This window comes from Capra hircus, chromosome 26 (genome assembly GCF_001704415.2).
Source record: "Capra hircus breed San Clemente chromosome 26, ASM170441v1, whole genome shotgun sequence".
In the NCBI taxonomy this organism is placed as follows: domain Eukaryota; kingdom Metazoa; phylum Chordata; class Mammalia; order Artiodactyla; family Bovidae; genus Capra; species Capra hircus.
In genome coordinates, this window is record NC_030833.1 from 46,166,903 (window position 1) to 46,193,910 (window position 27,008).

At 35.9% G+C, this 27,008-nt stretch overlaps 1 protein-coding gene across 10 annotated transcripts in view; it reads right to left on the reverse strand.

Annotated features, from left to right (window-relative positions):
* Positions 1–27,008, reverse strand: part of PCDH15 (protocadherin related 15) — a 910,832-nt gene that overhangs the window by 344,757 nt on the left and 539,067 nt on the right. For 9 of the 10 annotated variants that reach the window (XM_018041648.1, XM_018041647.1, XM_005698156.2 and 6 more), the window contains 2 exons: positions 20,949–21,142; positions 8,277–8,409 (listed from right to left, as the gene is read on the reverse strand). In XM_018041648.1, coding sequence (XP_017897137.1) covers positions 8,277–8,409; positions 20,949–21,142 — 327 coding nt within the window. The remainder of the gene's footprint in view (positions 1–8,276; positions 8,410–20,948; positions 21,143–27,008) is intronic. The other variant, XM_005698155.2, reaches the window with a different exon arrangement.

A 27,008-nucleotide genomic window follows, 5' to 3' on the forward strand; every position in this document is an offset into this window, starting at 1 on the left:
GGCAAGAGTACTGGAGTGGGGTGCCATTGCCTTCTCCAATCATTCATTACTAGAGAAATGCAAATCAAAACTACAATGAAGCAATCAAAACTGACCTAATTGGCCAGACCACAGTCAGAATGGATATAATCAAAAAAATCTACAAACAATAAATGCTGTAGAGGCTGTGGAGAAAAGGGAGCCCTCCTGCACAGTTGTGGTAATGTAAATTGATATAGCCACTATGGAGAACAATATGGAGATTCCTTTGAAAAAATAGGGGAAAAAAAAACAAACCCAAAAATACTGTATGACCCAGCAATCCCACTCCTGGACAAATACCCTGAGAAAACCAATATTCAAAAGACACATGAACCCCAATGTTCATTGCAGCACTATATACAATAGCCCGGACATGGGAACAACCTATATGTCCATCAAAAGATGAATGGACAAAGAAAGCAGTACATATATATGATGGAATATTATTCAGCCACAAAAAGGAACAAATCTGAGTCAGTTGAACTGAGGGAAAAGAACTAGAGTCTGTTGCACACAGTGAAACAAGTCAGAAAGAGAAAAATAAATACTTTATATTAAACATATATATGGAATCTATAAAATAGTACTGATGAACCTGTCTGCATGGCAAGAATAGAGATACAGACATAGAGAATGTGCTTATGGACACAACAGGGGAAGGACTGGGGGTCAAATTGAGAGAGTAACTTTGAAACCTATATATTACTATATGTGAAACAGATAGTGGTAAGTTGCTGTATAACACGGGGAGTTCAATCCAGTGCTCTACGACAACCTAGAGGGGTGATGGGGGAGCAGGGTGGGAGGGTGACTAAAGAGGGAAAGAATACTTATGGTTGATTCACAATTATGTACAGCAGAAACCAACACAACATTGTAAAGCAATTATCCTCCAACTAAAAATAAATATTTTTTTAAAAAAGAAAACATGGAGAGGGAAAATATACGGGGAGGGAAGTGGGAGGGGAGTTCAGGATGGGGAAAATGTGTACACCCATGGTGGATTCACGTTGATGTATGGCAAAACCAATACAATATTGTAAAGTAATTAGCCTCCAATTAAAATAAATAAATTTAAATTTAAAAAATTACCTGTATTGAGATTGCAACAAATTAGTGTGGAAGGAATTTTAGGAATCAGTGAACTAAAATGGAGAGGAATGGGTGAATTTAATTCAAATGACCATTATACCTACTACTGTGGGCAAGAAATGGAGTAGCCATCATAGTCAACAAAAGAGTCCAAAACGCAGTACTTGGACGCAATCTCAAAAACAACAGAATGATTCCTGTTCGTTTCAAAGGCAAGCCATTCAATATCGCAGTAATCCAAATCTGTTCCAACCACTAATGCTGAAGAAGCTGAAGTCGAACATTTCTATGAACATCTAAAAGACCTTCTAGGACCAACACCAAAAAAAAGATCCTTTAGATCATAGGGGACTGAAATGCAGAGGTAGGAAGTCAAGAGATACTTGGAGGAACAGGTAAGTTTGACCTTGGAGTACAAAATGAAGCAGGGTAAAGGCTAACAGATTTTTGCCAAGAGAATGCATTAGTCATAGCAAACACCCTCTTCCAACAACACAAGAGAAGACTCTACACATGGATATCATCATATGGTCAATCCTGAAATCAGACTGATTATATTGTTTGCAGCCAAAGATGGAGAAGCTGTATATAGTCAGCAAAAAAAAAAAAATCAGGAGCTGACTGTGGCTTAGATCATGAACTCCTTATTGCAAAATTCAGACTTAAGTTGAAGAAAGTAGGGAAAATCACTAGATCATTCAGATATGACCTAAATCAAATACCTTACGATTATATAGTAGAAGTGACAAATAGATTCAAGGGATTAGATTTGATAGACAGAGTGACTGAAGAATTATGGACGGAGGTTCATTACACTGTATAGGAGGTGGTGATCAAAACCATCCTCAAGAAAAAGAAATGAAGAAAGGGAAAGTGGTTGCTTGAGGAGGTTTTACAAATAGCTGAGAAAAGAAGAGAAGCAAAAAGCAAAGGAGAAAAGGAAAGATATATCCATCTAAATGCAGAGTTCCAAAGAATAGCAAGAAGAGATAAGAAGGCCTTCCTAAGTGACCAATGCAAAGAAATAGAGGAAATTAATAGAATGGGAAAGACTAAAAATCTCTTCAAGAGAATTAGAGATACCAAGGGAACATTTCATGTAAAGATGGGCATAACAAAGGATAGAAACAGTATGGACCTAACAGAAACAGAAATATTCAGAAGAGTTGGCAAGAATACATAAAAGAATTATAAAAAAAAAAAAAAAAAACCTTAATGACCCAGATAACCATGATGGTGTGATCACTCACCTAGAGCCAGGCATGCTGGGATGCAAAGTGAAGTGGGCCTTAGGAAGCATCACTATGAACAAAGCTAATGGAGGTGCTGGAATTCCAGTTGAGCTATTTCAAATCCTAAGATGATGCTGTGAAAGTGCTGCACTCAATATGCCAGCAAATTTGGAAAACTCAGCAGTGGCCACACAACTGAAAAAGGTTAGTTTTCCTTCCAATCCCAAAGAAGGGCAATGCCAAAGAATGCTTAAACTATTGCACAATTGCATTTATTTCACAAGCTAGCAAAGTAATGTTCAAAATTCTCTAAGCCAGGGTTCAACTGAGAACTTTCACATGTTCAAGCTGAGTTTAGAAAAGACAGAGGAAACAGAGATCAAATTGTCAACATCTGCTTGATCATAGAAAAAGCTGGAAAATTTCATAAAAAATCTACATATGCTTCATTGACTGTGCTAAAGCCTTTGATTGTGTGGACCACCTCATACTTGGAAAAATCTTAAAGAGACCAGACCACCTACCAGACCACCTTACCTGCCTCCTGAGAAATCTATATGCAGGTCAAGAAGCAACAGTAAGATCTAGACATTAAACAGTGGACTGATTCCAATTTGGGAAAGGAATATACCAAAGCTGTATATTGTCACCCTGCTTATTTAATTTATATGCAGATTGAGTGTGTGTTAGTCACTCAGTGGTGTTTGACTCTTTCTGACCGCATGATTGCCTCCCACCAGGCTCCTCTGTCCATGGCATTCTCCAGGCAAGAATACTGGAGCAGGTTGTCATTTCTTTCTCCAGGGGATCTTCCCATCCCAAGGATTAAATAGATATTATGTGCATCATTCCTTTGTGGTGGTGGTTGTTCAGTTGCTCAGTTGTGTTCTCCTCTTTGATGGGAAATAGCAAATAACTAGGTTTTGCTTTTTGCTGTGTTGGGTTTTGTTGTATTTTCCACTGCAAATATTGCCTTCAGTCAAGAGATCAATAAAATTCTAGACAGAGGCATGAGTTTCAGAATGAAGACTGAATATAGCAGTCACTACCAACCAGAGATTGGCATAAAATGTGAAATTTGGCAACAAAACCCTAGACATTTTAACTAATTCACAATTTAGTGCTTAAAATTGGATTGTACCATAATAAACACTCCCCAAAATAATAAATAGCAGTGACATCAAGATAAGGGTGGTAAGGAAAGTGTTATTGCATGTTGCAAGGATGGGAAATTATGTTAGGCAGTTATGAATCATTTAGCAAAGCTGCTGTGTGCAGTGACTTGGAAAGCAAAGGCTGTACCAAAAGAAGTCATGGCTCTTGACATCAGACATAGCCATGTAATTAGTGTCTGCCTCTAGGTAAAGTGCCTGCCTGCAATGCGGGAGACCTGGGTTCAATGCCTGGCTCAGGAAGATCCCCTGGAGAAGGAAATGGCAACCCACTCCAGTACTCTTGCCTGGAAAATTCCATGGACTTAGATGCCTGGTAGGTTACAGTCCATTGGGTCACAAAGAGTTGGACACGACTGAGCGACTTCACTTTCTAGTGGTAGGATTATACATCCTTGCCATAATTGAATCACCAGCAGAATTGTGACCTGGTTTGGTGAAGGAAATGTGGGTAGAAGGGTCCTGTGTTACTTCCAGAAGAAGCATTATGTGACAGCATATGGTTTATTGCGACTCTTTTTCAGTCTGTCGGAGGAAAAACACTGTGCCAGGTAGAGGCTGTTCCACCATTCTGAAATAGAGTGAAAATCATGAAGAATAGGGGTAGAATTTTTTTTTCAGAGCTAGAATTGATTCATGATGGACACACAGTGTGAGTAGGAAATAAAACTTTATATTACAAATTGTTGAAATTTTGAGTGTGAGTGCATAATATAAACCTGGCTGTCCTTACTGAGACAATTAAGAACTTAAATGGTGCTTGCCTCATTGTTGTTACTGTTGTTCAGTCGTTCAGTCGTGTCCAACTCTTTGTAACCCATGGACTGCAGCACACCAGGCTTCCCTGTCCTTCATCATCTCCCAGAGTTTGCTCAAACTCACATCCATTGAGTCAGTGATGCCATCCAGTCATCTCAGCCTCTGTCATCCCCTTTCCCTCCTGCCTGCAATCTTTCCCAGCATCAGGGTCTTTTCCAATAAGTCAGCTCTTCTCATCAGCTGGCCAAAGTACTGGAGCTTCAGCTTCAACATCCAACAAATGTTCAGGGTTGATTTCCTTTAGGATTGACTAGTTTGATCTCCTTGCAGTGCAAGGGACTTTCAAGAATCTTCTCTAGCACCACAATTTAAAGGTATCAATTCTTCAGTGATCAGAATTGTTTATAGTCCAACTCCCACATCTGTGCATGATTATTGGAAGTAGTCACGCCTCACTAAGTTCCACATAAGTGTCATTATATAGCTATTATTATATGAGTATGATGATGATGGTGACGGTACAAGGAGAATCCATGTGTAAGAAAGGATTATACTAGTGGTAACAGGGATGTGTCAAGCAGTTGATGAGAATGTGAGCCATAAATTATAAGGGTAATATGAAAGTAAAAAAATGTTTTTATATGGATAAAAAAACCTGAGACCTGTTGTATTTGAGTATAATATAGAGTCACATTTGGAAGCATGGCTCTCATCTTTAAAGTGATGGAAGTAGATCAAAATTTCAGAGGGACAAAGATGCAGAAAGCTGCTAGAATCAACACATTTTAGTGATCTGAATCTTGAGAAATTTGCTCCAAATCCAATGGTGTGTAAACAAAAGTTTAACAACTGATCTGGACTGGAGGGTACCGATTCATTGCACTTGCTAGTTCTGACGGCATAAAAACACCCACCATGGGCCATTTCAAGCTAGCAATGTGACATAACCAAATACAAAATTGGGGAGAAAGGCGCACAGCCTGCTTTCTGGATCCCAGTGTATGCTCTGGCATCAGCACACCAGTCTCACAGGCTTCCCTGGTAGTTCAGAATTACAAAGGAGGAACATGCTTTAGAGCAAGATCTGACCAATTCTGGAAGAAAAAGTCCCACCTAATACTAACGCTGATCAGCACAACTAGTTTGAAAAAATAAAAGCTCCTGGTGACATTTTCCTCCATGAAATGCCATCAAAAAAGCAGCTAGGCAAAATATCTTTAATAGGCTATTTTGAGGAAAATCACAGCCTCCTAAACAACTTTTGGAAAGAATGAAAGGAAAATACTTACAAGAGGAAAGGAAAAGGGCTGGGGCGGGAAACAAAGATTGTTGTCTGAAAAGAAACCACTTTGACCTCAGTCAAAACAGATCATTTTGAAGTCAGTATTCTGTTATCTTTGAAAATATATTTCTCCATAAATCCTGTCTTTCTAAATTGAGCTGTGAGTCAGCAGCGGGCAGTGCTGTATGTGAAAATGACGAGAATGTGTCCAGAAGTACCTCTAATACATTCTGTTATTAGAAGTCTTTGTGAGAGTAATTTGACAGAGCTTTTCAACTTTTAGGTCACTAGTTTAAATTCAATCTCAGTTGATCATGAGCAAAAGTATATGGTTGGCGGCTTATAAAAAATGCCTTGATGGTGTCACCCTAGTTCTTTCTAATAGAGACTGCCACTGCAATTGGCATCTTTTCTTTCACTTGTACCAGAAGCACAAAGGGTGAATAGAAATGTCACTTCAAGTATTTTCTCAGCTTTTGTACTAGAGAAATTTGAGATATGAAAAGGGCCAACTCCTTTTCATCTTTAACTCACAGAATTATTCTCCTGTACTGTGGTTCCCAGATATTTCTGGGATTTGAAATAAAACCAGAGCCATTGTAGAAGTAAAATTATATCTGACTTACAGAAAGTTAAATTATACAAAGGCACATTCTCAAGAAATATTTAAATGTTAAACATGTACAATTTCTTGGCCTGAACTTACAAATCTAAGATTTATTTTTCTTTACTTTTTGTTTAAACAAAATAAATTCCCATCACAGGTAAACAAAAATTTTCATTATTCTATAAATGCAACTATTTAATATTTGGTTTTCCATATTTTATCATGTACATGACTCAACTAAATGTTTTATTTCTCCTAAAGAAACTACAGGATTTTTTTTTTTCTTTTGTCCATTGTTCTTCAGTCACTTAGTCACTTCCGACTGCTTGCAATCCCATAGACTAAACAGCACACCAGGCTACCTTGTCCTTCACCATCTCCCAGAGTGTGCTCAAACTCATGTCCATTGAGTCAGGGATGTCATACAACTATCTCATCCTCTGCTGTCAGCTTCTCCTCCTGCCCTCAATCTTTCCCAGCATCAGGGTCTTTTTCAGGGACTTGGCTCTTTGTATCAGGTGGCCAAAGTATTGTAGCTTCAGCTTCACCATTAGTCCTTCCAATGAATATTCAGAGTTGATTTCCTTTAGGTTTGACTGGTTTGATCTCCTTGCAGTCCAAAGGACTCAGGCAAGAATATTGGAATGGAGAGACTTTTCATTCTCCAGGGGATCTTCTAGGACCAGGGATCGAATCTGGGTCTCCTGCATTGCAGGCAGATTCTCTATTGTTTGAGCCATCAAGGAAGCCTATTTTATCTACTAAAACCCCCCAAATTTCCTTATTACTACTATATCTACTTTTATATAATTTTATTTCCCTATGTCTTTATAGTAAATGAACAACAAAAGTAAATTCTCTCTAGTTACCTAGAGAAAAAGCAACAACATAGAGACAAGAGCAGAGGTAACAAGAAGTATCTGGTAATGCCAGCCAAAATTTTAGCAGCCTCAGAAAATGTGTGTGCTATAACAGAATGAGCTTTGTTTTGGAAATGTTGATAATTTCATCAACTGATTTAGGCCCCATTTACTTTCTGTAAGATTCATTTCCCAGCTTTAGAAAACGAGGTTGATATGTTTCATTATTTTAAGCATTTCTTCTAGTGTGAACATTCTATGGAATCTTTAATTTTATATCATCAGGGTTTGAGAGACAGGGTGTCTGTATTCAAATAAGATTGCAAGATGCCTCATGTCATCTCATTTGATGACAAAGATCAATGCTGGGATTTTCCTAACTCATCACATTTGAAGAAAAAAACAAAAAACAAAAAACCTCTTCTAATCTTCAAGGCCAGCTTCCTGAATTCTCATGTCAGCAACTCCTGCTATTCCCATATAACACCAGGAGATGATAAATTCTCTGTCCTCTGAATATCTGTACATAAAGCAATGTCTTGTACTCATGATTTTTATGGCAAGTGACAGTGATCATCACAATACAAGTAGCCCAACTTGAAACTGTAGGTTCAGTTGAAAATATAGCATTTTCTGGCCAAATATGCTTTAGCCAGGAATATATAAATTGTGAAAATCAAGCTATCATTCTGCAAGTAACTCATATGCCCAAGTATCAAGAACTGTGAATGAAAATATCACCTAAATCTACCCCCTTAATCTAAACAAGTAAACTGAAGCACAGCAATTAGAAGGTTTTCCCATGGCCAAAAAATAAAATTGCCTGCCTCTGAATTAGAATGCCTACCATCAGTTGGTGAATCTAAAGTCATTTTCTATACTGAACACTGCAGCAAAAATAAATCCTTCCGGGGCAAAGGAATCCAAGGCAGAACACAAGAGTCAGCTGCAAGCTCTTTGGATGCAAAGTACAAGATATTCAAGTGCATGCTTCCAATCCTTTCATTCTCTCTTGTAATGACTGCAGCTAATCCCTGCCAGCTAACGTTAGTGCTTCAATAGTGGTAATCAATAGAATAGATTTGCTGTGGAAACCCTCCATCCATATTATCCCTACTTTCCTTTCCAGATGGAATTGTCATTCATCAGAGTGTAAGTGACATGTGAGGTTTTCTCCCTTCTTGCACAGATATTAACCCATTAGCCTTCAAGGTTGCTGCTGGAATTTAATATGTAAACTAAGGGGCATACCTGTAGATTTAATAAAACAGCACCGATCCTCATGGCCTCGCTGATTTCAAGGCTATACATTAGCTGTGGGAAGCGAGGAGGGCTTTGATTATTTGGAGGAAGCACTTCAATGTACACAGTGCAGATGGAATGCCTGCAGAGAAAGAGAAGCAAACAAGATGGGTAAAAATCTACATCACATTTATTGACAGACTGCATTTGATATTCTGTTGTTTGGTTTACAGGAGAGAGAAATTCTGAATTTTTATGGGAAATAATAAAACAATTCAGAATAAAAAGGTGGAAAAACAAAAGCTACCACCAGACGATGATGTTTTTATGAAATTATCTTAGCAAAATGAAAAAAAAAATGCCTCAGGTATGGATTTTTCCTACTTAGATTAATAGTGTGGATTAAAAAGAAATAGCTGTGCAAATAGAGGTAATGCATTAAATTGCCTTGACTTTTGACTTAATTTTGTAAGGCTTCTCTAATAGCAAAAAAATACTCTGTAAATATTTGGTAATAAGAGATGTCCTTGGGGATTTCTTCCATTAAAACAGCAGAGGGAGTATTGATTAAAATAACACAGAAAACAAAATATGGGCTGTGTTTTATTAAATTTTTTGCTGACATCAATGGCTTAATAAAATGCATGTCAAGAGTCAGGATCATAAAGTAATAGTTGTGTAAATAGTTGCAAACAATATGAAATCTGTTTTTAAGCCTTCTTTAAAGAGTATAATATAAAATTTTGGAAGTTAGATTTAACTGAAGGCTTAGATCGATGGACATTTGTTTTTGAGGGACAAAAGTTATTCTGCTATCGGAAGGACAAAACCATTAGCATTGATATAATCACCTTTATTAATATATCTAAACTCTGAAATTTCCTTAAGTAGCAAAAGCTGCAGAAGCAACATATTCAAGATTGGTACAGAAGAAACGTTGGCTGGACTATATTAATGAGACCTGGGGTTTACAAAGTTGGTATTCATTCGTAAAGAACATACCACCACTGCCTGAGTTGTGTGCTTTAATTTATTTTAACAAAATCATGCCTTTTTATTCAAAACACATTTCTTACGATTTCTATTTGGGGGCAAAATTTTTCTTAAAGTAGCCCAAAGTTCTTTACATTAAGTGTATCAGTTAAAGACATGTTACTGAAAACATTTTTCTGAGATTATTATTCTATATTTGTTTACTTTGAAAAGCTCTTAAGGGAAATACAGATCATCAGTTCAGTTCAGTCACTCAGTCGTGTCCGACTCTGCCACCCCATGAATTGCAGCATGCCAGGCCTCCCTGTCCATCACCAACTCCTGGAGTTCACTCAGACTCACACCCATCGAGTCAGTGATGCCATCCAACCATCTCATCATCCCCTTCTCCTCCTGCCCCGATCCCTCCCAGCATCAGAAACCCAATGAGTCAACTCTTCGCATGAGGTGGCCAAAGTACTGGAGTTTCATAGCATCATTCCTTTCAAAGAACACCTAGAACTGAGCTCTTTTAGAATGGACTGGTTGGATCTCCTTGCAGTCCAAGGGACTCTCAAGAGTCTTCTCCAACACCACAGTTCAAAAGCATCCATTCTTCGGCGCTCAGCTTTCTTCACAGTCCAACTCTCACATCCATACATAACTACTGGAAAAACCATAGCTTTGACTAGATGGACCTTTGTTGGCAAAGTAATGTCTCTGCTTTTGAATATGCTATCTAGGTTGGTCATAACTTTTCTTCCAAGGAGTAAGCGTCTTTTAATTTCATGGCTGCAATCATCATCTGCAGTGATTTTGGAGCCCCCAAAAATAAAGTCTGACAGTTTCCACTGTTTCCCCATCTATTTGTTATGAAGTGATGGGGCCAGATGCCATGATCTTCGTTTTCTGAATGTTGAGCTTTAGGCCAACTTTTTCACTCTCCTCTTTCAGTTTCATCAAGAGGCTCTTTAGTTCCTCTTCACTTTCTGCCATAAGGGTGGTGTCATCTGAATATCTGAAGTTATTGATATTTCTCCCAGCAATCTTGATTCCAGCTTCTGCTTCTTCCAGCCCAGGATTTTTCATGATGTACTCTTCACAGAAGTTAAATAAGCAGGGTGACAATATACAGCCTTGACATATTCCTTTTCCTATCTGGAACCAGTCTGTTGTTCCTTGTCCAGTTCTAACTGTTGCTTTCTGACCTGCATATAGGTTTCTCAAGAGGCAGGATAGGTGGTCTGGTATTCCCATCTCTTTCAGAATTTTCCACAGTTTATTGGCACTGAATTTTTTTTTTTAGCTTGTCACCTTATAATATGTCTAAGTTCAAATTATTTCTGAACATATTCTCAGTAGAATAGATACCTATAGAATACTAAGCACCTCTAAAAATTTGCAGTGACTTAAAAAAAAATACTTAAATTTACCACAATATTGTTCCAAAGCAATCTCAATCTAAATTAAAATCTTTTAGACTTTATAATTAGTTAATACATCTGCATTACTTCTTGCTCTGATATTATCATTATTAAAATTCACCAATATAATTGCTTTTCTTTTCAATTTTTTTGACAGCTCATGTTTTAAGGGTAAGATGTTTAAAGTAGGTTAAAATGGATGATGAAATGTTGCTTATAAACTTAGATGTATCAAGTTTACCCTTATCTGTACTAAAACGGCAGGCTTGCCTGGTGGCTCAGTGGTATAGAACCCACCCGCCATGCAGGAAACCCAAACTCGATCCCTGAGTCAGGAAGATCCCCTAGAGAAGGAAATGGTAATCCATGTCAGTATTCTTGCCTGGGCAATTCCATGGAGAGAGGAGCCTGGCAGGTTATACACAGTCCATGGGATCGCAAAAGAGTCAGACATGACTTAGTGACTAAGCAACAAATATGATGGATAGATTAAAGAGAGAAATATCAAGAAGTTAAAAAGTGTGCAAAGAGCCCTACTTTTCATATTGTGGGAATAAAGTAATTGTCAGTATGAGTGGGCATATTATTCTCCCAGGTGGTGATCTCATTCCAACAACCATCCCAAGATAAACATTACTGCTAATATCGCCCGTCATCATTCTGAGTTATTTTCTTAGTGTTTGTTACATATAAAGTGATTCACACATTGTACTATTTTGTCCTTTTTGCTGCCAGCACATCCTCTGTTCATAATAAGCCCAATAACATTTACCCTACACCATACTGATAATAATCCTAGCTGAGCAAAGTTGAGCACTGGATTATAACCACACATTCCTGGGTTAAAATTTTGATGCTACCAGATGTGATCCTAGGCAGCTGACTTCTTTCAGTTTCACTCTCTTCATCTGACAACTAAATATAATAATAAACATTAAGATTAGCATACGGATTAAATATGTGTGCGTATGTGCACATGTGTATGTATGTATATATACATATATGAAGTCAAGTGAAAGTGTTAGTTGCTCAGGTGTGTCTGACTCTGAGACCTCATGGACTGTAGCCCATCAGGCTCTTCTGTCCATGGAATTCTCCAGGCAAGAACACTGTAGTGGGTAGCCAATCCTTTTTCCATGGGACCTCCATGACCAAGGGATCAAACCCAGGTCTCCAGAATCACAGGCAGATTCTTTACCATCTGAGCCACCAGGGAAGTACATACTGAAAAACATACATATATCAGTTATTATTGATAACTATTCAAAATAAGGTTTATTATTCTATTCTTTGAAATGGAATTAATAAGCTTGCATTTATCTTGCTCACATCTCTTTAAATATTTTACATTTAATTGCATTTTTTTCACTTTTCTAAGCTAAAATCTACAGGCACAGTATCCTCTCTCCCTCCCGAGTGGATTGTGGTGGTGTTAGGGTTTAGACATACTGGATCCTAATCTTTTGGTGTGGGACTGAAAATCTACATTTTCCATGAATATACAAGGTTTTTCTCACAAAAATTTGATTTAGAAGACCAGGGTCCCAGAAGTTCATGGGGAGTAAAACATGCAGATTCCCCTGCTTTTTAAGTTAGGTGTCCAGGGGATTCCTCTACAAGCTGAGCGAAAACTCTCCTTAATAATCCTGGAGGCAAGATAGTCCCTCACTTTTTTGACCTTAAAAATACCTGTACCCTAAATTCAAAGTTTCCTTTCAAAAATCTAGAACCCTTCTGTTTTTGATATTCTTTAGAGCTTCAACTTACTGGTGTGGAATACTTTATAAAAGTTTTATCTGAACATGGGTCCCTTTCTGCTCTTAAAAGTATAATTCATGCTAAACTTATTGTACTTTGCAGATTTCCTTATTCTTCCCCCTTTGACTAAACTGTTTACATCCACAACAGTACAGTAATGACTTCTAACTCATAAGATGCCTGTGTATTTGGCAGAGAGAAGAAAAATATTAAATGCAAAACAAAAAAAAGACTCTATTTCCCACGGCAGAAGACAGTGAACACCAAGGTCCAACATGACCGTTTCTTCATCTGCACTTACTCCTTTTCTTCCTTTGCTCCTTTCCAGTAGTTCAAATGCTAGAATCACCAATCATTCCCAACCCTTTCCCCTCACACACACACTTGGATTTTAGAGTTATTTGAGTACGATCATATTTCAAGCTCTTAAGTTTTTCATCTTTAACATCCTGGCACTTTGCTACAATAAGTTGAAATAAGCACCAACCTTCTTGATGGTTATGGCCTTCTAAAACTCTATCCCTTTTTTAGCCCTGAAGTTAATATAATGTCAGAGTTAGCTTTCTAAAATTGAATCCCGATAGTATTAACAATAAAATAATATCATTAATGCTGTATAAAGATTAGTAATTCAATATCATTAATTAAGCACATAACAAAACAAGACAGTCACAAGATAAATAATAATATTCCATGTGAACACCTTGTACTACATTTTATAGCTAGTCTTAAATGCATAAAACTGAGAATCTATATGATATAAATTTTATTTTTATACTATAGTCAGATTTATAGTAGATAAATCTATAAACACAAAAATCATAAAGTTTTTATTTCTCATTTGGTAATGAGTTCAAAGTAGAACAAGAAAGGTGATGTAACTTCTCAGATAATCATATGATTTTAAAAGACCCTAGAAACCATCTAGTTTAACTCTCATTTATGAAAGGATATTAGAAAATCAGAAAGATTAAGTAATAAATTCAAGGTTGTGAAGATAATTAGTAACAGAAGACAAACTCAAAGGCAAAACTTACAAATTTAAAATCTGCCTGCTTTTCTCCCCACATTCTACAAGAACAAAACTGGGAAGTAAGCAAGACTTTTTAATTATCTGATGCGTGTGTATGCTTCTGTGTGAGAGCATAAAACATCTGTGGTTTGCAAGGAAGGATGTTATCTCACAGAAAATCACAAATTTCAAGTATTTGGATCAGACTATAATATCACAATCAATGTTAATTGTTTATATTATGAATAAAACTTCACCCATAGCACTTTGTTTTTAAGAACAAAATAAAATATGAATAAAAAGAGGTTGTGAAGAGAGGCCTAAGAAGCTTTAACTTCAGAAATGGTACAATTTTTAAGAAGATAAAAAGTCAAATTTTTTGGATATGACAGTGCTACTCAGTGGTACTGAGATAATGTTCTTGACATTTAGAAGATTGCACAGTCTGTATAGTAATTTTGTTTTAAATGTGTCAACACATGCTACGAGGTATCTATTTGCAACTCTATATTTCTACCTTGTTTCTAAGAGGATCATCAAAATAAAAAAGCTCAACTTTTTTTTTTTCCTTGTCTTCACAAATATCACAATAAAAAAAGCTGTATTTACATCTTAGTGTTCATAGGTTCTGTTTTATTATTTTGGAAATACATACAGGGATCCATAGGAGCAACACTCCCAGATTTAAAACTAACATAAGACTTCAGAGAAATTTCTCAGGGAAAGTTACAGGGATAAGATGCACATAAGTATAAAAACCACAGGGCATTACAGAGAAAAACGAGTGCAAATCCAGAGACCAATAAATAAAAAAAAACAATACCTTTTGTACAACTAAAGAAAAAGGTATAATTAGGGCAATGGTAGGGATTAAGACTAGAGAGAAGAGCAAGAGTCACAGACTTCAGGTACTCATGTGCTCTACTTACGGATTTAAATTTCAGCTTAATAACAATGGGGATTGGTTGATAGATTTTAGCAGTTCCCACAGCAGACAATACTTTGCTGTGTCTCTGTATCGTTGCTTTTATTGTTTTTTTTCTGCTAGGATACCCAAGTTAAACTGCACTTGTAATTATATTATGCTATATCCAGATTTATCTGTGCCTCTGTACGAATGCTGTGAGGGCAAAAAGCTCATCTTGTCTTATATTTCTAGTGCTTCCCAAGAGGAAACTCAGTAAAATTTTGCTAAAATAAATACTTGCATAAAGTTTTTATTATTAATGTGAAATATATCATGTGAAGTTATTTTAAAATATATATATTCACAATTGAAAAATAATTTTATTTGAGAATGGGTGATTTAATATTGTATTAGTTAGATATAACCTTGAATTCCATGAAAATAGATTGAGTATCAAAAGAGTATTCCTTGCCAGGCATCAGTTGTTTTATCATGGTTTGTTTTATATTTGGGAGAAGGGACTGAATTTTATCTTTACATTTTGATAAATACTTAAAAGTAGGACTCTAACTCATACTAAGATTAAATATACACTTAATTTAATGCAGATACATACAAGACGACTTACAGACAAAAAGTAAATACTATCTAATACATCTTACTACTTAAAAAAAAATCTTTTGTTTTGTCCTCTTCTGTTTATCAATAACCAAAAAAAAAAAAAAAAAAATTCCCCCAAACAAAACCAGTATAGACTATGGTTCCTCTTACTCTCTAATTCTTTGGCTGGTTTAATCAATTAGAATAAGAAGTACATAAACAGTTAATTCTTCTGCTAGTTAATTCATAAATGCTCATTTTGAGAGTCAGTGTTATTGACATTTAGAATTGAGGTTGTTTATTAGAAAAGAATAAGACAGAAAATCATCATCGCTTTTAGTGTTATCATTTAATTAGGTTTACATGTCACCGTTGTCATCTGGATCAGCTTGTAAAATATGTCACAATCTATATTTTTATGTTCATAATTTTCTAAGAGCATCTTTTTCGAAAAGAAATACTGAAAGCAAAGCCTCATAACCCTTCAGTTCAAGCATCAACTCAATCTGAAGACTAATTTCCCTCCAGAAAATAGCAAGTGTCATTACTCTAGGGAAACATAACATTATTGTGGCAGGTAGGATGGAGGTATATGGATTTTACTCTCTGCAGGTCTCACTTGATATTTAATCAACCATCATAAGGTGGTCTTCTAGTGCCCAAACCGTCGTCTATAAAGGAAACAGTGAGACTAAATCAAATAAATGCCTCATATCACTGAAAAGACCTATATATTCAAATTTTGAAAATGCCACTTTGTTTCCAGGAGTAGAATACAATTTGATTTAAGTAAAAACCACTTAGACTACGAATTACTGTAAACAAAGGCTTATCAAGGCAAATCAGTGATATGACTTGCAAACCAGAACTTCAAAGCAAATTTAAAATCTCACTCATTAAATAATAAAGTTGTCTAAAGATATCAATCATAATATGCATACATATATAGATTAGACATCTGTTTAGCACAGCACTATCTTCAATGAAAATTTTGCAAAATGAATAGATGACTATTGTCAGGTTTTAATAACAGTTTAAATAATAAAGATAAGATATATTTATGTTTATAATTAGCATTAATATTATTACTATCTTATCATTTTTTCTCCAGAATAATAACCAAGAGTTTTGGATATGGAACAGAATGAAGGGGAAGATTTTAGAATCTAAGAGTCCTGAGTTCAAGTTATGTTTCTACCTCTTATTTACTATGGTTATCAATACTTTTTTATGAAAGTGGGCAAGGGGTCATGTACCCAAGTAAGTTATCCTTTTCAGTTTTTATTTTTGGTTTATAAAAATAAATAGAGCTATGTAAGAGTTACAATTTTGTTGTTAAGATTAAAAATTATATATAAAGGTCACTAGCATAATGTCTAGCCCTGGCACATTAATTAAATAGTATCAGTCATCTTCAACTTCCCTTCAGAATAACCCAGCATGAATGACACTATTATTTTAAATTCATTCAAACTTAGACTCTCATTTTGGATTCTGTAACTATTCACTGTATAAATGAATTCTATTTTTTTCTACACAAAATATAGCCCTCGAATGTCTTCTCACATTCAGGCATGTATATCCATTTTCTTTTTGAATATGTTAATATATTTATTCCAAGTAAATACAAGTAAATGTGTATGAAATTGAGCTCTTCCCTTTCACTCAAATATGTGTGCCTTATTGACATTGCTACCAATCGGTCAGCTTAGATAAAAACCTGGGAGAGTCTTTCAATTTTTAATAATTCCTTCTCTCCATTTTTCCTTACTCATGGCCAAGTTCAAACCATCAGCAATGTTTTTTTAGCAGAGGTGTTCTGCCTCATTTCTCTACCTATAGCTTTTGCTGTTTGTTGTTGTTCAGTTGCTAAGTCATAGCTGACTCTTTGTGACCCCATGGACTATATAGCCCACCAAGCTCCTCTTTCCATGGAATTCTCCAGGCAAGAATACTGGAGTGGGTTGCCATTCCCTTTTCCAGGGGACCTTTATGACCCAAGGAAACCCAAGGCTCCTACATTGGCAGGCAGATTCTTTACCATTGAGCCATTGAGGAAACCTACCTACAGCTTCATCTTCCCTCAAATCTATCTTCTGTAGGGGCACCAGAGTGATTTTCCTGAAACCAAACTATCTCAGATGAATTTCTGTTTTAAAGTCCTTCCATTGCTTCCATTGACTAGATAACTCCAAGCTTCTTAAGAAAACAAATTAAATTTTCCATGATATGACCCTTAACTCTGCTGACCCTCTTTGAATCATAGTTAATATACTGATTTGCTGACTGACTTGCAATTATCCAAAATACCAAGTTATTTCACACTTCTCTAGCTGTATAAATAATGTGATGGGCTTTATTGTTGTTATTGTTATTTTAATGTGGTCAACCTCTGTTCATTCTCCTAAACTCATCTTGTTTAGTAGATCTTCTAAAAACTCCCCTGTTATGACAAGTGTCCTCATCAATGTCCCAGAAAGGTGAGAATTTACCTCAATCTCAACTTCACCATGGTAAATTGATTTATGCATAGTTCTACTTTCTACAATTTACTGTAATTTTTCTTTTGGCCTGCAAATGACAATTACTATGCTTATCTTTGTATTCCCATAAATGGTAGTTATGCAATAAATGGTTTGTTGGACTGGGTAGAAAATCTTACTGTCACAGACACCAATATATATTTTTTAATTTAATAGGGACTAGGAGAGAATTGGTGTATACTTTCTGGGAAGGCAGAATTTCAAATCTAACTCTTTGTTTGGGAAACTCTAAAAAAAACTGAGTTTTGTATCATATCATCTCTTATTCCATTTCATCTATTTAAAAACCCAAAATGACATTTGTTAAAAATCTAGGAAAAGAAACAAAAAAGATGCTTGTTTTGAACTTAGGGCATTCAGAAATTGTTTTGACTTCTGGGAAAAAGAGAAAACTGAACCACAATGATTCTTATCCTTTTGAACTAGCTCTCTGGTGGAGAAGAAGCAAGGCAGACAATGAAATTCATTCTCTAAACAAAAATGCGTATGGTACATTTCACAGTAGTACTTTCAGTGCATCAAGTAATACCAGGAAAGGGCTATAAAAGCATTAAGAGCTCGTTGTAATTGCAAACAGGTTGTTAGAAAAGGATTCACAGACGAAGTGATGATTGAATAATGACCTTGAAGGAATAAGGCCACGAAGAAATCTGAGGGTAAAACCACTGCAAGCTGAAAGGAGATGAAAGTCAAGTTCAAAGGTTTTTAAGTGGCTGCAAGCCTCAGAGACAGAGAGGAGACCAGTGTGATAACTGGGGTGGACTAAGAGAAACATCACAGAGTAGAAGGCCAGGCAAATGTGAAGAGGTGACATGAGGAAGTATTTTGTGGCTGCTACCAGGACAAACTGGGCTGGGCTCCACTGGCCCTTTTAATGATGTTGTCTTTTACACAGAGTGAGATGTGAAGACTCTAGAAATCTATGCAAAAGGGAGAGATGCGTTCTATGTTATCAGAATCACTCAGGCTATTGTATTGAGAGGAGACTCTGAAGCGGGCTCAGGCAGAAGTCTAATTAGACTTCTCATTAGAAGTGGTTTTCAGCACTATAGACTAGAGAGGACAATGGCTTAGACTGTGATGTTATTAATAAAAGTAGTGGGATTTTTGTTTTCTGAATGTTTTCAGGTTAGAGCTTAGATTTGTTGCTCAAGATTATATTTGGAGTTTGAAAAATAAGCATTGAGGAAGGCTCCAGCGATCCTGGCCAAAACAACTACAAGTTTGGAGATGCTTTCTACCACACTGGACAATGAAGTCACCAAGCATTTTGACAAACATACTGTGGAGGTGAATGCCAAGCAGACAAGAACTAAACTCTTCTGGAGCGACTTACAGGCCTGTAAATAGCAGTGGGAGAAAATGGAGGGGGATCTGTCATCCGCAGGTGAGAGCAGCAAGGAGTACTGGATAGTACATCCATTCTTATGCAATGAGATTAAAAGATGAAATATTGAAAAACAAGAGAAAGAACAGTCTAGACATATCAATGAGGAAATACAGGGTCCTATGAAATATCTATGATTAATGATTAGAGGGATGTGAAGAGAAAAGTCTCTCATGTGGTTATGCTTTAGGGAAAATAATGTCCTATTCTCTGCTCTGGAGGGGTTTTAATGGTCAGTGGTTTTGTTACAGTTCTATCAAGCTTCCTTGCTTTGCTATAGCTAGGGGTAGTATTTTCCTCTACAGAATTGATCTCTTAAGAATTCTTAATCTTTGCAATTGATTTTGGTGAATTATAACTTCTTGAAAAATTATCCATTTTATCCATGTTTTCAAGTTTTTGCATCTATTTAAAGCAAAGTGGTCTCTTAATGATTCTTCCAATTTCTTCTGTTTCTATGTCATTTCCCTCTCAGAATTTATTAGGCAAAGTTCCACTTTCACCCACTTTTTGACTGGGCTAGCTGATAGTTATTAATTTATCTGTTTTTATTATTTTTCTGAGAACTGAATTTGGATTTATTGACTTTAGAGATACAACTAATTCATATTGTTGTTGGACTTATTAATTCATTTTTGTGTTCCTTTGTATTTTTGTTTATTTCATCTATGTAGTATCAGAAAAACTATATAAAGCCTTCACAAAAGTTTCTCAAAAAGAGAAGCATGGATGGATTTCACTAAGTAAGATAGCAACAAACATAATCCAGAAGTTTATTTCAAGATTAAAACACCAAAGCCTAGCGGGATTTATATCAGGAATGAAAAATAGATATATTTTAGAACCATATTAAGATCAGTCATCCTAGCATTTGCTCAAAAAGAAAAGTCATTACTGCTTTCATAGTTGATGGATGATTTATTTGACTTGAATAAATGACCATTCTTATTTTTTTAAAGTCAATAAAATAAAAATAGATGAATGCTTTATTAACATAGTAAAATAATTTTTAACCATAAACCAATATAATAGGGAAACATGGGAGGCCTTCCTACTTAAAATCAAGACAAATATTTTTATTGGAAGTACTATCAAATGAAATTAAAGGGAACAAAATAAACAAAAAGAAGGACATTAAAGTATCACTACTTATAAAATATATTATAGATAATATAAAAACATGAACTGGAAAAGCATAAAAATATAAGAGAATTAAGAAAGTGTCTTAAAATTAATATAGGTTAATAACTTTTGTATGTGTAAATGTCAGCCAACTAGAAGAACAAGAAAGGAGTCCATTTATAATAACAAAAAATGAGAAACATCCTAACCAAAAAATGTATAGGACAGTTATAAAAAAAAATTTTGAAAATAAAATCTACTAAAGGATACAAAAGAAAACATGGGCAAATGAAGAGACATAAAGTTCCTAGAAAGATTCAATCATGTATTAATATTAAATTTATATTTTCTTAAAATGCATCCTGAAATCTGGAACAAACAGGAAATAAAAGGAATATCTCAGGTGGGGGAACAAATAAATGTAGTTGTAATAATTGAAAGTCTTTTCACTTTGCTTTCTCTTAATGTTTTTCTTATATATATATGTATACATATATAGAGATTATATTATATATAGATAATGATTTTCTAGATGAAATCTATATATATATAATTTAAAAATAATTATGCAGATACTGGGGCATGGCTTCAAATCCCTGAGGCATCATGGGTTGCATGCTATATGAGCTCTCAGTAGCAACCTTACTTTTCACTAATATATTGGACACAGGCTTCTGATGTTCCCTAGTTCCCACTCCCCCTCCCAACAGAAACTTGCATCCTTCACATCTTGGAATCATAGTTAATTATTTTGTGGTTTAATCTTGACTTTATCATACTTTTTCCTCAATTTGACAAAAGAATATGCAGTCCCTGAGAAACTAGTCTCTCTGAGTTTCTGATCTAATTTAGACGTTTATAAGATAAAAGAAAGCTCGCTGTGCTTCTTTTATTTAATTATGGGGTTGAACTGGAGCGATGAAAAGATTGCATTGGCTCTTCTCTCTATAAATTACCTTCTCTCTGCTGGAGGAGCATTATCCGCTGCTTGGACAGTGAGCGCGTAAGTCCGTCCAACCATCAATTCCACCCCCGGAGCGATGGTGATAAGCCCTGTTGTTTTATTGATGATGAAGTCTCCCTGAGCCCCAACCAGGATTTCATATGTGATCTCCCCGTTTGACCCTTCATCTGCGTCGACTGCAGTGAGCTGGAATTGAAAATCACAACATAAATCCTCTGGGGACTCAACTTTTCACCATCACGTCATTTTTTTTTTCCCCAACAAAAGAAGCTTGTTTTCAAACACACACACAGTAAGTAAAGAAACTTCTCTCATCATATACACTCTTTTTTTCTTGAATTTAGGCTACTGTATTCAAATACTGAAGCAATCACATCAGAAAAGATTTTGTTGTTGTTGTTCTTGTGAGAGTGATAAAAGGCTTTGAATCTTGAAAGCTATCTTTATTTTAACTTACTAAACCAAAAAAGAAAGAAAACCCTAATAGCAAATCTAATGTCCGTATAGGATTTTTTTTTTCCTATCTCATCTCCTGCTTTTAACACATAAATGCCCATTACTAAGGACTGCTGCTGCTGCAAGTCACTTCAGTCGTGTCCGACTGACTCTCTGCGACCCCATAAATGGCAGCCCACCAGGCTCCTGTGTCCCTGAGATTCTCTAGGCAAGAATATTGTAACTTCCCTGGTGGCTCAGAGGGTAAAAGCATCTGCCTACAATGCAGGAGACCCGGGTTCAATCCCTGGGTCGGGAAGATCCCCTGGAGAAGGCAATGGCACCCCACTCCAGTACTCTTGCCTGGAAAATCCCATGGACGGAGGAGCCTGGTGGGCTGCAGTCCATAGGGTCAAAGAGTCGGACACGACTGAGTGACTTCGCTTCACTTTGCCATCTCCTTCTCCAATGCATGCACTCATTCTAAGCCGCTTCAGTCGTATGGGACTCTGTGCGACCCTATGGACAGCAGCCCACCAGGCTCCTCTGTCCACGGGATTTCTAGGCAAGAATACTGCAGTGGGTTGCCATTTCCTTCTCCTCACTAAGGACAGAGGCCTGGAAAAAAATGAAATGGCTGAAGTTTGCCTTTATTGCTACCATCCTTCTTTTTGCTCTGATTTTTTTTCCTGTTACATTGTTTTCCTTCCCATCTTCCAGAAAGTCTCTTGTCCTGGAATCCTTTTTATTTACACATGACTCTAAGAAAGATTCTTATGAGCTTCTTCACATTGACTTATAAAAGACTGATAAGATTTGGAGTATTACCTTTTGGAAAGCAAACAAACACATCTCCAATTGCAGAATATCTAATTAGAAAATAAGAATATCAAACTCAATATTTTTTTTTCTTTTTTGAGAAAAAGGACTCAATTCAGAGTCCCTGAAATAATACCACATGAACATTTGTAAGGCTAATTTGGATGTATTCATAATCATTTTGGAACAAATGACATCCAGTAGTTAAAGACTACTTTGAATCATTATATATGAAAAGAGAAAACCATTATTAACTTTACAAAGCAAAATTAATGTAATTGTGATTTAATATGTTAAATAAGGCTCCTTGACTTCCTGATAAGTGTAAATTTACTTAAGGGAACCAAATGTAAGATTCTACTGGGAAATCTTATACGTTTTACAGTCACAGAATTTATTGTTTTCATCCTTTGACAGATGAAGAAAGAAAAACTGGCCTTAGTTTACACCTAAGAGGAAAACATATGTTTCCTATTAATAAAGAAAACACACAGGGTTGTAATAAATATGTTGTAGAAAAAAAAAATCCTTATTTACTGACATTTTCTTATGTATCTCTAATCCATGAGTTTCATGTCTTTAAAGTAGCAGTTCTTTGTCATCCACAGACTCCTTTCTGTGGCTACTGGACATTCTGGTGCACTTTCATAGATAAAATGTGAGTATACACATTTACCTTGAAATAAATGCAATTTCAGGAATGCTGTGTTAATGAATGGCCATTTCAAAGAATCATGTTAACCATTCTAATGAAATGTAAACAAAATTCTTTACCCACCACATCATGCTTAAAAGGGTATACTGGGCATAGTCTACTTCTATTTTTATTATCCTTCCACTACATTTAGAATGATTATATGCATGGAAATAGCAGCAACAAAAATAATTGAGAAGAAAAAAAAGAAATTTGAAACAGAGGTATAAATTCAGCTAAGTCTCAGACTGGGTATTTGGGAGTGAACAGATGTTGTTGCCAGAAGGAAAGGCACTCCATGAAATGATGCTGGGACTTATGTGAGAATGACAGACATAGTCCTAAAGGCAAAGAGAAGGAAACAATTTGTAGAAACAGTCAAAATGAATGATATATATTTATGGAGAATTATTCATGCCAGACAAGCTCATTTTCTTTTGTGTGTGGAAAAAATCAGAAAATTAGAGGACAGGGGTAGCAGAAGAGATATCAATTTTGATTATAGTAAATCACTTAACACAATGTCTCAGGAAATCTTAATTAAAATTTAGCTCAAATTGGATTCAATATTAACATTCTTCCTGGGACTTAAATTGGCTGAAGGAATTTAATGATAAATGGCAATGAATCAAGTTAAGAAGTGTGTTGAGGAATGTGCTTTAGGGATACAGGTATTATGGTTGCTCTTATTTAACATTTTCATGAATAATATTGGAAGACAGGGTAAGTGCAAAGATAATTAAATTGCAAAAGGCAGACATCTGGGAGGTGCTGTAAATACCAAACAGTACTGCAAAGCACAGGTGATACAAACAATCCTCAAACTGCATAGCCAACCAATCACAGAGGAGATAATATATTCAGGGACTACAACTAGCACCACAGAAACCATTAACAAGTAGAAAGTTTAATAAATAAGCTAAAAATGAATTCAACATTTGTTATCTAAGTAACTTAATACAAATTTTCAGTCTTTCAGCAGTAAGTAATAAAATAGTTGGTCAAGAATTTACATACTGTGTCCTTAAACATGCAAACAAACATATTTTAAAGGAATTATTAGTGGTTCAAGATTAGAAAAGATAGCTGAGACACTGACTCTGAAAACCCTGAAAAAGATAGCATCTCGTAAAAGAAAACCCCTGAAACTAAATTGTGGTGGAGATTTAATTCAATAACAAATCAATGATCTTGTGATCAGTGGTCTAGGACAGTGGTTTCCAAACTTTTTGACACCAGGGACTAGTTTCATGAAAGACAATTCTTCCAGGAACCAGGAGGAGAGAAGGGATGGTTTCAAAATGATTCAAGTGCATTTCCATTCATTGTGTACTTTATTTATATTACTATTACATCAGCTCCACCTCAGATCATCAGGCAGTAGATCTTAGAGGTTGGGGACTCCTGGTCTTGGATATTAAAGGTATATGAAGCCTGTTCCTAATTTAGTGGGAAAATCTGCCTCTTAAACAAAAATGGGTTAATTTACATGGGGAGAGCAAAGTGTCACTCACATGTTATTAGGTGAAAGTAAACTAAAACATGTGACTTTTAATTGTTTTACAAAAATGTAATGATATCTAAATGGTAAGGAACAATATTTCTTTTCTCTAATGTATTACAGTCCTCTTCAGGAAGTTTAACCCTACCCTGACAAAATTCCTTCCTCTCAGTATTCCAATATGTACATATTACAAATATCCTTGTCCTCAGACACCTTGACATCCCACAAAAAAAAAAAAAAAAGGATTTGCCTATTTTAGGTGAAGTTAAGGACACTGAGATTAAGAAAATAAATAGCGCTCTCACAGAGGCCAACCATGATGAACTAGAGAGAGGCTAACACATGATGAAAAAGGTAAATAGAAGCAAGATGATGAAGGTTTTGTGTGACTGAAGTAAATAATGAAAAGATTAATATATACCTGATATTGAATATGTAGAGTAGTTCCTGAACTCTTTTTTCCCTTTTTTTTTTTTTCCTTTGTTTCGAGGGCACAAAAAACCAGGGAGAATGATGCAGTTTTAGATAAGAAGGTTTTAAGGGAATGGCATTAAATTATCTTAATGGCTCCCATTTATAATAAAAATTATAATAGAACTGTGATGGACTCTAAAACATGGACAGAAACATTCCACACCTGATTCAGAAAACAAAATAATTTTTTAATGTTTTTACTAAGAGCGTAAACAACAATCAAATAATTTGGTACATGTAGGCTACATTTATGCCATAGTCTTCTGCTATTATAAAACGGGATTTTCTAATTTACACAGACATAAATTTGGCATTATTAATAATAAAAAGTGCTCTGGAAACCTCACCAGAGGTTTTGTTCAATTTTTGTTTTGTTTTGTTTTTTGTTTGTTTGTTTTCCTATTGCTAAGGGAAATATTGTATTAGTAAGGACTTCCTCTGTATTATAACTTTATAGTTAAAACTTTCAAGTTTCACTTAGAGAATATAAAGTGTGAGAAATAGTGCTGTAGTGAGGATTTTTTTAAGAAATATTCACTGAAGAGAGTTTCCAGAATCTCAGTTAGTATCTGAGGCTAGGTTTATTTTGATTTTTGGCTAAAGTAGAAAAAAGATTTCCCTCTTTCTAGACATTCACTTCTATTTTCTAGTGTATCATCCTCATTCCTTTTATTTTGTATTTTGCATTTAATAAGCTAGATTTGTTCCATTTCTTTCTTGGTCTGTTTGTGACAATATAAGAAGCACACATTTCTCATTGTTCAGTTGCTAAGTTGTATATGACTCTTGGCGACCCCATGGACTACAGCATGCCAGGCTTCCCTGCCATTCACTGTTTCCCAGAGTTCACTCAAGTCCTATCCATTGGGTAGGTGATGCCATTTAACCATCTTATCCTTTCTTGTCCCGTTCTCTTCCAGCCCTCAATCTTTCCGAGCATCAGGGTCTTTTTCAATGAGCCTCTTCTTCACATCAGAGATCTAAGTATCGGAGATTAGGCTTTAGCGTCAGTCCTTTCAGTGAATATTCAGGGTTGATTTCCTTTAGGATTGACTGGTTTGATCTTCTTGTAGTTCAAGGGACTCTCAAGAGTCTTCTCCAGTAACACAGTTCAAAAGAATGAATTCCTCAGAGCTCAGCTTTCTTTATGATCTCAGTCTCACATCCATACATGACTCCTGGAAAAACCATAGCTTTGCCTAGACAAGACATTTGTTGTCAAGGTAATGTCTGCTTTTTACTATTCAGTTTATATTGGTATTAGCTTTTCTTCCAAGGAGCAAGGGTCTCTTAATTTCATGGCTGGGGTCACTATCTGCAATGATTTTGGAGCCCAAGAAAATAAAGTCTCTCACTGTTTCCATGTTTCCCCATCTCTTTGCCATGAAGTGATGGGCCTAGGTGCCATGATCTTAACTTTTTGAATGTTGAGTTTTAAGCCAGCTTTTTTGCTCTCCTTTTTCACTTTTATCAAGAGGCCCTTTAGTTCCTCTTCATCATAAGGATGGTGTCCTCTGCATACCTGAGGTTACTGATATTTCTCCATGAAATCTTGACTCCAACTTGTGCTTCATCCAACTTGTAATTTCACATGTTGCACTCTGCATACAAGTTACATAAGCTGGGTGACAATACACAGTTTTGACATACTCCTTTTTCAATTTGGAACCAGTCCGTTGGTCCATGTCTGGTTCTAACTGTTGCATCTTGACCTGAATATAGGTTTCTCAGGAGGCAGGTAAGGTGGTCTAGGGTTCCCATCTCTTTAAGAATTTTCCAAGTTTGAGGTGGTCCATATAGTCAAAGGCCTTAGCATAGTCAAAGAAGCAGAAGTAGATGTTTTCTGGAATTCTCTAGCTTTTTTTTTTTTTTTTTTTTTTTGGATCCAGTGGATGTTGGCAATTTGATCTCTGGTTCCTCTGCCTTTTCTAAATCCAGCTTGAACATCTGGAAGTTCTTGGTTCACATGTGTTGAAGCCTAGCTTGGAGAATTTTAAGCATTACTTTTTTAGCTTGTGAAACGTGTGTAATTGTGCAGTAGTTTGAAAGTTCTTTCATATTGCCTTTCTTTGGGATTGGAAGGAAAACTGAATCTCTTCCAGTTCTGTGGCCACTGCTGAGTTTTG